This window comes from Pseudorasbora parva, chromosome 17 (assembly GCF_024679245.1).
Source record: "Pseudorasbora parva isolate DD20220531a chromosome 17, ASM2467924v1, whole genome shotgun sequence".
Taxonomy (NCBI): domain Eukaryota; kingdom Metazoa; phylum Chordata; class Actinopteri; order Cypriniformes; family Gobionidae; genus Pseudorasbora; species Pseudorasbora parva.
The window spans coordinates 43034091-43048998 of NC_090188.1; the positions used below are offsets into that span (position 1 = coordinate 43034091).

The 14908-nt window shown below is 40.6% G+C and overlaps 1 protein-coding gene across 2 annotated transcripts in view; it reads left to right on the plus strand.

Annotated features, from left to right (window-relative positions):
• The window catches only part of si:dkey-286j15.1 (uncharacterized protein LOC796378 homolog), a 35028-nt gene that overhangs the window by 8187 nt on the left and 11933 nt on the right, over window positions 1-14908 (plus strand). For both annotated transcript variants that reach the window (XM_067421896.1, XM_067421898.1), the window contains exons 4-12: window positions 1641-1766; window positions 1878-2017; window positions 2116-2200; window positions 2277-2433; window positions 4077-4267; window positions 12463-12588; window positions 12700-12839; window positions 12928-13012; window positions 13094-13250. In XM_067421896.1, the coding sequence (XP_067277997.1) occupies window positions 1641-1766; window positions 1878-2017; window positions 2116-2200; window positions 2277-2433; window positions 4077-4267; window positions 12463-12588; window positions 12700-12839; window positions 12928-13012; window positions 13094-13250 (1207 nt within the window). The remainder of the gene's footprint in view (window positions 1-1640; window positions 1767-1877; window positions 2018-2115; window positions 2201-2276; window positions 2434-4076; window positions 4268-12462; window positions 12589-12699; window positions 12840-12927; window positions 13013-13093; window positions 13251-14908) is intronic.

A 14908-nucleotide genomic window follows, 5' to 3' on the forward strand; every position in this document is an offset into this window, starting at 1 on the left:
CACCTGGATATGTTTATTTTTGATCCATTCTATTGTAGATATGGCTTTATGTTTCGGATCATTGTCTTGTTGGAAGACAAATCTCCGTCCCAGTCTCAGGTCTTTTGCAGACTCCATCAGGTTTTCTTCCAGAATGGTCCTGTATTTGGCTCCATCCATCTTCCCTGTCCCTGCTGAAGAAAAGCAGGCCCACACCATGATGCTGCCGCCACCATGTTGGACAGTGGGGATGGTGTGTGTTCAGGGGGATGAGCTGTGGTGCTTTTACGCCAGACATAACGTTTTGCATTGTTGCCAAAAAGTTCAATTTTGGTTTCATCTGACCAGAGCATCTTCTTCCACATGTTTGGTGTGTCTCCCAGGTGGCTTGTGGCAAACTTTAACAACACTTTTCTTCTTGCCACTCTTCCAGAAAGGCCAGATTTGTGCAGTATCCGACTGATTGTTGTCCTATGGACGGAGTCTCCCACCTCAGCTGTAGATCTCTGCAGTTCCTCCAGAGGGATCATGGGCCTCTTGGCTGCATCTCTGATCAGTCTTCTCCTTGTATGAGATGAAAGTTTAGAGGGACGGCCAGGTCTTGCAGTGGTCTGATACTCCTTCCAATTCAATATTATCGCTTGCCCAGTGCTCCTTGGGATGTTTAAAGCTTGGGAAATCTTTTTGTATCCAAATCCGGCTTTAAACTTCTCCACAACAGCATCTCGGACCTGCCTGGTGTGTTCCTTGTTCTTCATGATGCTCTCTGCGCTTTAAACGGACCTCTGAGACTATCACAGTGCAGGTGCATTGCAGTAATGTTCGTTATGGTCAGGAAGGAAGAAGACAGGGGTCGGCTTTGACTGGGACTCGCTTTCTTTATTTAGTCTTTCAAAAAGGTAAACAAACACACGCTCAGTGGCGTAACTCTTTTTCTCTCGATATGGATCGCTCCTTTGTAACTTCCGGCTCTCTGTACAGCTCAGTTCTCTCCAGTGTGCGCACGCGAAGTCCCAGTCCAACTCTCTCTCAACTCTCTCCCGGCCACGGCTTAAATGCGCTCTCTCCATGCCAATCACTGCAATCAGAAACAGGTGTTCGTCATCTGTGCTTGACCTACTTACCTGCCGCTCCGCTCTGAGCTCTCTCTCCCGCTGCAGACCTCGCAGAACCACGCTCCCTCCGCCACATGCATTGATACGGAGACTTGATTACACACAGGTGGATTCTGTTTATCTTCATTAGTCATTTAGGTCAACATTGGATCATTCAGAGATCCTCACTGAACTTCTGGAGAGAGTTTGCTGCACTGTGAAAGTAAAGGGGCCGAATAATTTTGCACGCCCAACTTTTCAGTTTTTGATTAGTTAAAAAAGTTTGAGATATCCAATAAATTTCATTCCACTTAATGATTGTGTCCCACTTGATGATTCTTCACAAAAAATTACAGTTTTATATCTTTATGTTTGAAGCCTGAAATGTGGCAAAAGGTCGCAAAGTTCAAGGGGGCCGAATACTTTCGCAAGGCATTGTATTTTACACAGAAAAGGTTGAGACCAATTCTGCATAGTTGCATTTAAGAATCTTCATTACAGCTACACACTATTGTCATTGCATTGCTGATAATGTCTGATATTTACTACTTTTTTTCTTTTAAACAGTCTCTGGGCCATATCCCCGTCTACAATCAATCCTCTCCCAATCAATCCCCTTTGAGGAATGACCCTCCAACCCCAACTCAGACTGAAGAGGAAAGCTGCCAAATGAGAACAAGCAGCTCAATCTTTGTAATAGCACGTCTTCTGAAACACTTCATCTTGAATTTTAGGCCATTATTTATTATATTTCAGATCAAATTGAATGGAAGGTTTTTTGTTCATGCATTCTTCTTTTCACAGGATATACGAGAAATACTCCTAAATTCTGGAGGATCAGCGTTAATAACATCTTTAGACACAGAGGGGCACCTAAGCCTCAAGGAGCGATGTCAGATGGTGCGATTATTGGTTTCTCATCTAATGGAAAGGTTTGGGGAAAAGTGAGTAGTAGTATTAAAGGATAAAATCACTTGACCAGTGCACATGACTGAATAAACTGGCATATATGATTGATTCACATGCTTGTTTCTTTGTATAGCCCAACAGCTGAGATCAAAAAGGAGATGGCTTTGGCGATAACTGACCAGTTTCCTTGCCTGAAAAGCAACGAGGGACACGGATATGTAAGTTGTGCTGACACATTTTAATTAAAAGATAATCAGTCCTGGCTTTATCATGAGTCTGTGTGTTTTGCTGCAGGAGGTATGGTACACACCTTGTCGTTATCGTCACCCTGCGACCGGATATCTGGAAGAGAGACTTCGCAACGTGAGGAAACGTCTTAGAAACAAGAGACAGCTCAGCCTTCCACAGCCTTCCCACAATTCCTCTTCCCGACCCAGTTTTCCAGTGCCAGGTTTGAACTATCAACTCTCTGTTTTATAATATAGGTTGAATCTAGTTCTGTCAATCATTTATAAAAATATGAAGGAATTAATTTTACTGTAATTAATTGCACCTAACATTAAAGTTTTTGATATTTTTGTATTGCAAAAATTCCAAATTGAATCTACAAATGAATGTAGAAACAACATAGTGACAGTATATTTTAAATATTTGATCTGCCTGAGTTGTCTTTTGTGTCTAAATGTGATAAAGGATGATGGAAAAAAACTAATGTGACGTTAAATTGGGTTAAACAAAACAAAAAATATTTTAACCAGCCCAAGTTAGAGTAATAAGTTAATAAATTATGACATGTTTACATTTTTTTGGGAATTATTATTTTCAAGGAACACTGCAGCGCTTTTAGAAATAGGGCTTATTCAACTTCTCTCCAACATTTAGATATGTGGGCAAATGCATTTTTGTCTCAGTGCATGCGTTGTTTTAGTTTGGCAGGGTCGCCGCTAGCTTAGCTTAGCATAATGAATGGAATCCTATGTTGCCAGCTAGCATGCCCTGAGTAAAAGTGATCCAAAAAAAAATCCCCCACCTAATTACTTCTTGTGGCTGCGTATTCATAACGAGTACAAGTAGCGATGCCTAGTCTTAATCTGCAATTTCCTCGGCAGATATTGACTTGACTATATTATGGGGAAGCACAGAGATAATAATAATGCGTTCGATTTATATAGCGCTTTACATTGAAGGGGGGAATCTCCTCAACCACCACCAATGTGCAGCATCCACCTGATGATGCGACGGCAGCCATATTGCGCCAGAAAGCTCACCACACACCAGCTGATTGGTGGAGAGGAGACCGAGTGATGAAGCCAATCAGGATATGGGGATTATTAGGAGACCATGAAGGACAGGGGCCAATGGGCAAATTTGGCCAGGATGCCGGGGTTACACCCCTACTCTTTTTGAGCGAGTGTCCCCAATAGATTTGGATCCCTCTTTTTCCGAAGGACATCCTGGGATTTTTAACGACCACAGAGAGTCAGGACCTCGGTTTAACGTCTCATCCGAAAGACGGTGCTCTTTGTCAGTATAGTGTCCCCATCGCTATACTGGGGTGTTAGGACCCACACAGGTATCACGGCTCATCCTCACGTCCTCCGGCTGTTGAGCGATCGCAATGTGGAAATCGCCTAGTCTTAATCTGCATCGCTATTTGTACGCGGTGTGAATGCGCAGCCAATTACAAGAAGTAATTAGGTGGGGGATTTTTTTTGGGGGGATTTTGGATCACTTTTACTCAGGACATGCTAGCTGACAACACAGGATTCCATTCATTATGCTAAGCTAAGCTAGCGGTGACCCTGCCAAACTAAAACAATGCACTGAGACAAAAATGCATTTGCCCACATATCTAAATGTAGGAGAGAAGTTGAATAAGCCCTATTTCTAAAAGCGCTGGAGTGTTCCTTTAAGTGCCGTTGGGAAGCTAGAGCAGTGGTTCTCAACTCTGGTTCTAGAGTGTCCCCAATAGATTTGGATTTCTTCCTTATCTGACACCCATTTCCCATTAGTTTTTACTAATGCTGCGTTACATTTACCTCGAAAGTCAGAGCTGGGAATATTTATCATATTAATGTGCTTTAACTTCCATAGAGTCAGAGTTTTCTTCCACTGTCCTTCACACAATGATTGAGTGGCTTAACAACAACAGAAGCCCTCAAAGCCAAGTCGAAGAGTTCATGAGACATACAGAACCTCATCGAGCTGCATGGATTCGATCTCCTGAAACAAAAACGATTGAACTAAATGGAGAATATCAAAGACCTCATGACTTTCCTGGAATGGTGAGTATAATGATGTGCAGGATTGGCAATTTTCTGAAGGGTTGTCTTAGCTTGTATTAGAAATCCTAATCCGTTATGTTAAAAACTGTATCTGTCAGCATATTCATTCATTCATTAGGAACTTAATGTTTTTATTCATAACAGGACTTTGGAGTTATAATGCTTGACCGTGCGGACCACCTTTATGAATTTCGGGATTTAACTTTTTTAATTTAAGTTCAACTTTATAGAGTGCTGAAGTCATGACGTCACTCTGTAGGCCAACCCGGAAGTTAGCGGCGCATGGGTTCCCTCGATCAAAAGCCTGTGCATTTTCCCCATAGACTTTTGGACAATCGCAAAAAATAAGATCTGTGTTCAACAAAGAGTTATGACCCTTACACGTTTTGTCTATCAAAATAATCTTTACAAGTGAATCCAACATGTACACCGTTTGAAGCCTAAATAAAGCCGTCAGATATAAGATGCTAACGCTAGGCTATAAACGGACTACAGTCGCGGATCTACATCATCATCAAGCTTCCTCAAACTTTATTTAAAAAACACATTCGCTTATTATGATCTGCGCTGTGTATGAACACTTCTCCTCTTCTTCATGAGAAATATTGACCATTCGTTTTTTCCAAAAATGTTAGAAACTAATTGGGTTTATGCGTGCCTCTCTGAGATTAGTTTTCTCGTTTGTTCATGTTTTATTTATTATTTTATTATTTTGTTAGTTTATATAAACCTTAATACAGGGTATCCGCGGGGTCTTGAAAAGTCTTAAAAGGTGATAAATCAATTTTGGGAAAATTAAGACCCTTATAAAGTATTAAAAAGTCTTATGACGGCCTTATAAAGTCTTAAATTTTGAAAGTATTTTGTTCAAGCTTTGTCACAAGAGTTTGACTCCAAAAAGTATTTATGAATACATTTATTTTCATCACCATAAGTATTAAAAAACAATGGGGCGCTCAGTCTGAGATCGGCTCGGAGCGCGCGCGCCAGGGATGGAAATTAGCACCGCCACCAGCCAAATGCGGCTGATTTTGAGTTGTGGCGGGTAAACTCGCTTCACCTACCGAGCTGTTTCACCTCTTTGTAAACTTTGTTTAATGCATGCGAGTGCTGCCGTATGTGCGCAGATGACCAGTCGTTCTCTCCGTCATAACTCGCGTGAAGACGCGCGCGAGTCTCACAGCGCGCAAATATTGAGTTCTCTTTCAAGTCTTGCGCTTAAGCGGACAAACTCACACAAGAACTATGTCAACATGTCCATCTTGATGAGTATCCTAGCAGACATAGTCTGAATATGCCTTAACCCCTTAAGTGTCACTGGCCCACCGGTGGGCCCATTTGCCACTGCATGTTTAAAACAATATATCCTATATTTATCCTAATCTAATGTTGACAAACTATATATCATTCGAAAGCTTACGAACTCAAGATTCATTCTGTGCAAACCGATTTGAAATCGGACCTTGCATTACCATGGAAACGGTGCTCTAAATTATTCTAGCGGGCTCCTCCCCAAGTGGCGTTGTAATGTTTCATATTTATTTAACATATTTATTTAATTTATAATAAAAACCTTTTCTAATCTTGACAAAACGCATATCGTCGGAAAGGTCTTAGTCTCACGGTTCTATATCTGCAAACTGTTTTGTGATATTTACACAAAAATATATACATTTGACACAGGAAATTTCATTTAAAAAAATCAATGGAATTTCAATGACACCCGGTGGCTATTTGTGGTACAACGCCTAAACAAAATCTCATGGGAACTTCAATTTTTGTGATATCAACTTCAAATTTGGAACAAAAATTGATTAGACATATGGCTTTGATTTGATAGTAATTTAAGAGTCCACATTATTTTGTAACATATATATTTTATATTAAATATTAAATATCTAGTACAGTATATTTGATTTACAATACATTTAAACTTCCATAACTTTTTTAAACTTAAATTTTTTGAAGTGATTTCACTTGAGCAATACTCTGCTGACTGTCTTCTTTAAAATGAGACCAAACTTATGTCTATTTTCCAAAGCATTCTTGAATTGCAACCATTTAAGTTTGGATAGTGAATTTTCATGTATATTTTCAAAAAGGGGGGTGACACTTAAGGGGTTAAGTGAACTATGCACAGTCGAGAAAGACGAGCATATCCCTGCCTCAGGTCTTAAAGGCGCAGTGGCCTTTACTGCTGCCTGAGTGATGTCCTTATATTTAGTTTGACATTAAACAATGCTCTTGATTGAATAGCTTTTGTAAGTTTAATAAGGATTAATCTTCCATTTAAACAGTTAAATATGCAGTTATTTTACATTTGATTACTTTATTCAATTTCTGTACCTTTCTGCAGGCCAGTAGGCATGAGCATTATTATTTAATGAACACATGAGTGAGGTCGAGTTAAACATTTTAGTTTGAATTTTATTTTTCGGTTTTCGACTTTGGTTTCTTCTTTTTTGGTTTCAGCCAAGAATTTTGATTTCGGTGCATCCCAATCCCTACTGACAATGTTCTGCTCGGTGTGTCGTCAACACGCTTCAAAGTTGCCAAAACGAATAGTTTCATTCTGGGGACTAAAATCCATAAAACTGGAAGCCATAAGACCACAAATCATCGTGAAAATGTCAGTATTTCACTGAGACTTGAGATTAATAAACTGCTGAAGTATTGTAGAGCTTGTAGTATTAATTTTCACATGCAGTTACACATTGTCAGTTAAAAACAAAACAGTGGCTGATAAAAACATTGAGTGGTAGACTTTGAAAAAAGTTAATCTCCATCCCTGGCGAGCGCTGTCTACGGGTGACGTCATGTATTTTGTGAAATGCGCAGTTAGGTGATGTGTCACCCTCCTTATGTTGTAAAACAGAAATGCAATATAAACAATACAAAATTGGCCTACGATAGAGATTTTAAGTCTACATTCGACTACAACTGTTTATTAAAGGTTTGTTGCCGATTAGAACTTGAAGTGCGATGAGGTCTTAAAATATTTTGAGACGGTCTTTAAAAAGTCTTAAAAAGGTATTGAAATTAACTTCAGGATTCCTGCATATACCCTGTAATATTATTGTCTTTGTGATTAAGATTAGGCTATTATGCCTCCTCATCGTGCCCCAAATAGACTTTAAAGATTATCTTTCACTGTATTATGTTTGATTGTATGTTTGCATAGCATTTGCTAATTCGCCAGAAAAAAAACATGCTTTTACCACCTCAGAAGCACTAACGACGTAAGCTATAGCTGCATCAATTTACAATCATATGTCATTTTCCTTAGACGATTGATCGATCGAGGAGAGAACCACTATAAATCTGGACATGTAGAACAGCGCAGCTTTCATTCGACGACTTGTGCTTCCATCTCGGGACAAAACACAACACTACAGTCTCTCCACAGAAATGAAGAACTGGTAATCGCTTACCTTAATATCACAGATTTCTGTGTACAACAATATTTTGGAAACACCACTATTTGAAAGGACTAAATATACATTATGTATATTAACTGAAAGGTAAACTTCTAAGAACGTGAGGCTGAAACGCAGGCTAGTTTTTTATTTTTATTAAACATTTACTTACAGAATTCAAAAGTGAATGAAACGCGGGCTGGTGAGATTTCCCGTTTGTCACGATGACGTCTAAAGTCCCGGCCAAAGGATGTAGTCCCTTTTAGCAACTTGTTAGCAACCGCTGTTTACTATTTAAGACACAATAAAGTTTTAAAAAATCACAAGCAGGTTAGAACGGGTGTGTTTTATGTCATAGATCAAAACGTGAAAATATTTAGAGGCTTTGTTAACCACAGACCTTATTTCAGGCGATTTAGCAAAAACCAATTCAAAAAACCCGTAGACTTTAGAGCGAGGGAACCGGAAGGGCTAAAATGCTAACTCACTTCCGCGTTTCGGCCTACAAAGTGACGTCATGTCTTAGGCAGTCTATTGTCCATTGTGATTGTCACAGAGCGGACAATTTTCTTTGACACTGGTGTTTGTAATATAGTATATACCTAAATACATCCACATCAACAGCACAAACACAAAATTACACTAATCACGTCATTCCTTAACACATTTACAAGCATCCCACAATAATATTAAAAGGCTCATTGGAACAATCAATTTAAAATAAGTGCTTAATGCCAACCATTCTCTTGTATTACTTTAAGAAGCAGTGCGATTTAAAATAACTGACATTGAAAGGGAAGATATTTTTATATGCATTTCTTTTAGCCATGGGGAGTTTTGAGTCTACGCCCAGATGGGACCATTACAAATATACAGTGAAGGGGATGAGTACAATCTTTAAATAGCACAGTTGTGTTTTCTCTATTAAAAAAGCAAACAAGTTCTCCAGTGAATGCTGTTTGTGCCTAGTGATCTTATTTGCCTGATTAAGTACTTGTGAAAATATGTTCTTCTGTACCATGAAGCAATATTATAAGAATACTCTCAATCATTTATCTATAAGTCAGGGTGTGCGCAAATGTTAAATCTCCTCACTTTCCTAAGAAGACCAAGGGGTTTCAGTGAAATATCGATTCTAATCAGTTTTCTGTCTTGCCTCCTCATGAAGGGATTCTACATTACTTTTGAAGTTAAGTTTATCATCAGTAATTTGAGTTTATCATCAGTTTTGTTACTAAATATTAAAAATTCAACACAGTCTCTACATATTTTCCCTTTATGCTGATTGGCTTATATGCAAGGCCTGCACTTTCTGTTCTTGTTTGGCTCATTAAGAATAGCTCTTTTGTCTTTTCAATATCAACCCTTGTGTGTCTGCTTAAAAAAAGCGACTGATATCTTTAGAGGACAAAAAACTCATAAAAATGTGAAGCTTTGAACAAAGCCTTTGCATCGCTTCCTAAAATTGAGGTTAAACCACTGCTGTCGTATGGATTACTTTCTGTAACGTGTTCAATAATGAGGAAGGAAAATGGCGGGGCGCTTGACTGAGACTTTTCAGCTCGGAAAGAAACAGAAAGTCTGTCTCTCTCTCTCCCTTGCTTCTTGTGTCTCGGTGGCTTTATCCGGCCTCTCCACCGCAATTACTGAAACAAGACAGATGTTTGTCATTTGCACTTGGCCCAATCTCCACTAGACCCCTGAAGGTGAGCTGTGGTATCTGGCCCCAAGATGTTAGCAACAGATCCTTTAGGTCAAGTCAACGCCTCAAACTGGTTGTTGTGCTCCTCAAAGCATTCCTGAAGCATTTGTGCTTTGTGTCAGGAGCATTATCCTGCTGGAAGAGCCACAGCCACCAGAATACCGTTTCCATGAAAGGCTGAACATGGTCTCAGCAATGCTTAGGTAGGTGGAGCGTGTCAAAGTAACATCCACATGGATGGAGGACCCAAGGTTTCCCAGCAGAACATTGGCCAAAGCATCACACTGCCTCCGCCGGCTCGCCTTCTTCCCATAGTGCATCCTGGGGCCGTGTGTTCCCCAGGTAAGCCACACACACACACACCCGGCCATCCACGTGATGTAAAAGAACACGTGATTCCTCAGACCAGGCCACCTTCTTCCATTACTCCGTGGTCCAGTTCTGATGCTCACGTGCCACTGTAGGTGCTTTCGGCGGAGCCAGGGGTCAGAGGTCACCCTGACTGGTCCATACACCTCAAACTGAGCTGCTCTGTGTATTCTGACAGCTTTCTATCAGAACCAGCATTAACTTCTGGAGCAGTTTGAGCTCCAGTAGCTCGTCTGTTTGATCGGACCCCACGGGCCAGCCTTCGCTCCCCACGTGTATCAATGAGCCTTGGCCGCCCATGACCCTGTGGCCGGTTCTCCACTGGTCCTTCCTTGGAGCACTTTTGATAGATACTGACCACTGCAGACCGGGAACAGCCCACAAGAGCTGCAGTTTTGGAGATGCTCTGACCCAGTCGTCTAGCCGTCACAATCTGGCCAAACTCGCTCAAATCCTTACGCTTGCCCATTTCTCCTGCTTCTAACTGGTGCCGTGATAAAAAGATAATGCTATTGATTTCATCTCAGTGGTCATAATTTTATACTTGATCAGTGTATGAGCAGCAATCAATTTCCTTCTAACAGGAGACCAATGCTTTTTTTTCAGCATACTTTGAGAGAGAGATTGTCATCACACTGTAGTTCATTGATGTATAAGAGAACAGCACTGGAGACGGTACACATCCCTACAGTACACCAAATTTAAAAATTAGGCAGTCAGACATAAAATTATTAATACAGACTCGCTATTTGTCCAAAATCTCAAGGCAAATAGTTGAATGAGACAGTCAGCATTTCATAATGAAGTGAGCATGTGCTTCTTGTACCGTGATATTCTTAGCCCACCTTCTATTGACAAACATGCTCAGTCGTCCTCTGATAGCTTTGGTTGACTTGGCACTGTCATGGTCCAAGCGGATTGAGTATCACGCGTAGGTGTACCTGTCACCAATTTTGTTAATGTTTAAGCCATGAAAAAATAAAGGCTTTTTAACTTTTTCAACACGCTCATCGAGTGCCTTGGACTACCTTTGCTTCTGGGCTGGAATAGATAAGTTTGTTTCGGATTACACCTCTAAACGCCCTCCAATTCCCTTTCTTATTTCTCTAAGTTGTTTGAGAAGAACAGATGATTTCAATAATCTTCATTACAGCTACACATCATTGGGTGCGTTTACATGCACGTTCTTAAGGCGATTAAGCCTAATAAGTCGACAATGAACATTTACATTTTATCATTTAGCAGACGCTTTTATCCAAAGAGACTTACAAAAAAGGGGAGAGCAATAGAAGCAACGGAACAGACAAGGCCAACAACCTGTAAGAGCTGTAAGAAGTCTCAGTTAATTAGCACAGTACACATTTTTTTTTTTTGGACAAACAAACAAAATTTAATGGATAGTTAAGTGCTATTCTGTATTGGTCAGGTGCAATTGGAAGAGATGTGTCTTAAGATGTTTTTTAAAAATGGCTACAGACTCTGCAGCACGAATTGAGATCGGCAGGTCATTCCACCAGGTGGGAACGGTCCAGGAAAATGTCCGTGAGAGCGATTTCATGCCTCTTTGGGATGGAACCACGAGGCGCCGCTCGCTCGCAGAACGCAAGCTTCTGGAGGGTGTGGAAGTCTGAAGAAGCGAGTTTAGGTATATTGGTGCAGAGCCAGTGGTTGTTTTGTAGGCGAGAACTAGAGCCTTGAATTTGATGCGAGCAGCCATTGGCAACCAGTGCAGTTTGATGAAGAGAGGCGTAACATGCGCTCTCTTCGGCTCATTAAAGACCACTCTCGCCGCTGCATTCTGGATCCGCTGCAAGGGTTTGATAGTGCATGCTGGAAGCCCAGCCAGAAGAGCATTACAATAGTCCAGTCTGGAGAGAACAAGAGCTTGAACCAGGAGTTGTGCAGCCTGTTCTGATAGGAAGGGTCTGATCTTTCTAATGTTGTATAAAGCAAATCTGCAGGACCGGGCTGTTGCAGTAATGTGGTCAGTGAAGTTTAACTGGTCATCAATCACAACTCCAAGGTTCCTGGCTTTCCTAGATGGAGCTATGGTTGATGAACCAAGCTGGTCATGTAACCGCGCTAACCTGTTTTCTTTTATCGGAATAATGTCATAAACGGCGTAAGCATAATCTGGTCGACACAGGTAGTTTTTGCCTCTTACCCTGATTTTGCGTGGCATGTAAACGCATTAGCCTGCTTTCTGTCGGCTTATTGAAGTGCGCATTTGTGATCAAAAACACAAACTTAGAGCAGATTTAAACGCATCCAGACAGAGCAAGCTAGCGTTTTGCATGAAATAAGGACACAAAATAATATCACAAATGCAGCCTCGTTTATCTCATGCAGCAGAGATCAGTCTAAACGCTGCATCTGGAACTGATGAGGGATATGAGCCGTAAATCTCCCGCTGACACGCTTTATTAACATCACAACTGGCATAACATTAGGAATACTCTGAGTCAGATACGGGCAATATTATTTTTGACTTCACTACAAGGAAATAACCCGGTTTATTATAAAGTCATGTAAACGCGGTTTACTTGCGTTGTCAGTTTACTGGTCTGTATGTAAACGGGGAAAACTGGTTATCTCAATAAGCTGATATTTGTGAGTTATCGGTTTACTGGTGTTCATGTAAACGCACTCAGTCATTGCATTGCTAATAACATCTGATATTTACTTTATTTTCCTTTTCTTTTAAACAGTCTCTTGGCCATATCCCCGTCTACAATCAATCCTCTCCCAATCAATCACCTTTGAGGAATGACCCTCCAACCCCAACTCAGACTGAAGAGGAAAGCTGCCAAATGAGAACAAGCAGCTCAATCTTTGTAATAGCACGTCTTCTGATACACTTCATCCTGAATTTTAGGCCATTATTTATTATATTTTAGATCAAATTGAATAGAAGGTTTTTAGTCAATGCATTCTTCTTTTCACAGGATATACGAGAAATACTCCTAAATTCTGGAGGATCAGCGTTAATAACATCTTTAGACAGAGACCGGCACCTAAGCCTCAAGGAGCGACGTCAGATGGTGCGATTATTGGTTTCTCATCTAATGGAAAGGTTTGGGGAAACGTGAGTAAGGATAAAATCATTTGACCAGTGCACATGAATGAATAAACTGGCATATATGATTGATTCATATGCTTGTTTCTTTGTATAGCCCAACAGCTGAGATCAAAAAGGAGATGGCTTTGGCGATAACTGACCAGTTTCCTTGCCTGAAAAGCAATGCAGGACACGGATATGTAAGTTGTGCTGACACATTTGTATTAAAAAATAATCAGTCCTGGCTTTATTATGAGTGCTCTCTGTGTGTTTTGCTGCAGGAGGTATGGTACACACCTTGTCGTTATCGTCACCCTGCGACCGGATATCTGGAAGAGAGACTTCGCAACGTGAGGAAACGTCTTAGAAGCCAGAGACAGCTCAGCCTTCCACAGCCATCCCACAATTCCTCTTCCCGACCCAGTTTTCCAGTGCCAGGTTCGAGCTAGGGATAGGTGGTGATATGAACTTAGAGGTGCAACCTGCAGAGGGTTTACGTGTGCTGAGAGAACGCTGTACTTTAGCTGTTTAACACGGCATAAAAGTCTCTGAGAGGTTTTGGTATAAACTACTCTGAACAAAATTATAAACGCAACACTTTTGTCTTTGCCCTCATTTTTCAGGAGCTGAACTCAAAGATCTAAGACTTTTAATATGTACACAAAAGGGCTGTTTCTCAAATATTGTTCACAAATCTGTCTTAATCTGTGTTAGTGAGCACTTCTCCTTTGCCGAGATGATCCACAGGTGTGGCATATCAAGATGCTGATTAGACGGCATGATTATTGCACAATAAAAGACTCTAAAATGAGCACAATATTTGACACAATTACAGTAAAACTGCACATTTTAGAGCAGACTTTTATTGTGGCCAGCCCAAGGCACACCTGTGCAATAATCCTGCCGTCTAATCAGCATCTTGATATGTCACACCTGTGAGGTGTATGGATCATCTCGGCAAAGGAGAAGTGCTCACTAACACAGATTAAGACAGATTTTTGAACAATATTTGAAAGAAATGGGCCTTTTGTGTACATAGAAAAAGTCTTACGCCGCATTCACACGGGTTGTAGGCGTTAACGCTTGACGGAGGGCGTGCCTGAGCTTTATCGTAATAGTGATACCAGCCAATCACATTTCTTGCCGCTTGGACCACAAACACAACACAAAAAAGCGCCTTTTTTTGACAGCTAGTCTGTGAAACGAAACTGATGCCAATTTGGTTGTATGTACGAATGAGATGAGCCCGTGTAGTTGTTGTCAGTGCACTCAGGCGATGTGGTGCTCAAATCTGTTGGGTACATTCAATCCTGAAAAAGCGCCGACAGCAGGGAGAATATCACATACTGGTCCGGCAGCTGCGTTTGGATGGTTCACTGTTTGAGCAGTAATGAATGCAATTGGATGACGCCTGCTCAAGGATATTTGCATACGCCGATCTGATTGGATGACGCCTGCGCTGGCGCTTGAAAAGTTGAGAAATCTTCAACTTCTGCTGTTTGCAACGCGAGGAAGGGACGCGAAGGAACCCACAATTCAGTTCGGCAAGGGATGATGACACCTATTCACAGTAAATGGGAAGCGTTGACGCCTACGCCCCATGTGAATGCAGCGTTAGATCTTTGAGTTCAGCTCCTGAAAATTGTGGGTTTTGTATATCATTTTGTTCAGTATAATATTACTGTAAAATGAAAGGGATAGTTCACCCAAGTGTTGTCATAATTCACTATCTCCTGTACCATTCCAACCCATTGTTATTTTATTGTTATAGTGAAAAACAACACCAGATCTTAGGTAGACTATCTGAGAAATGATCTGTATTCCAGATCCTCTGCAGTCATACAATAGCCTTGTAATAATCTTCACCCTTAGTTTTCAAATACCATTAAAACATGTTTTTTTATTTTTTTTATTTATCATTTTTAATTTAGAGGGTTTAACTTTTGAACTGGTATGTAATCATGTGTTCGTTTTTTTGGTGTTTAGAATGTACACTGCAAAAAATGCTTTTCTTGTATGTATTTAAAAAAATGTATTTTTGTCTTGTTTCTAGTCCAAACATCTAAAAATTCATAAAACAAGAAGTATTTATTAGA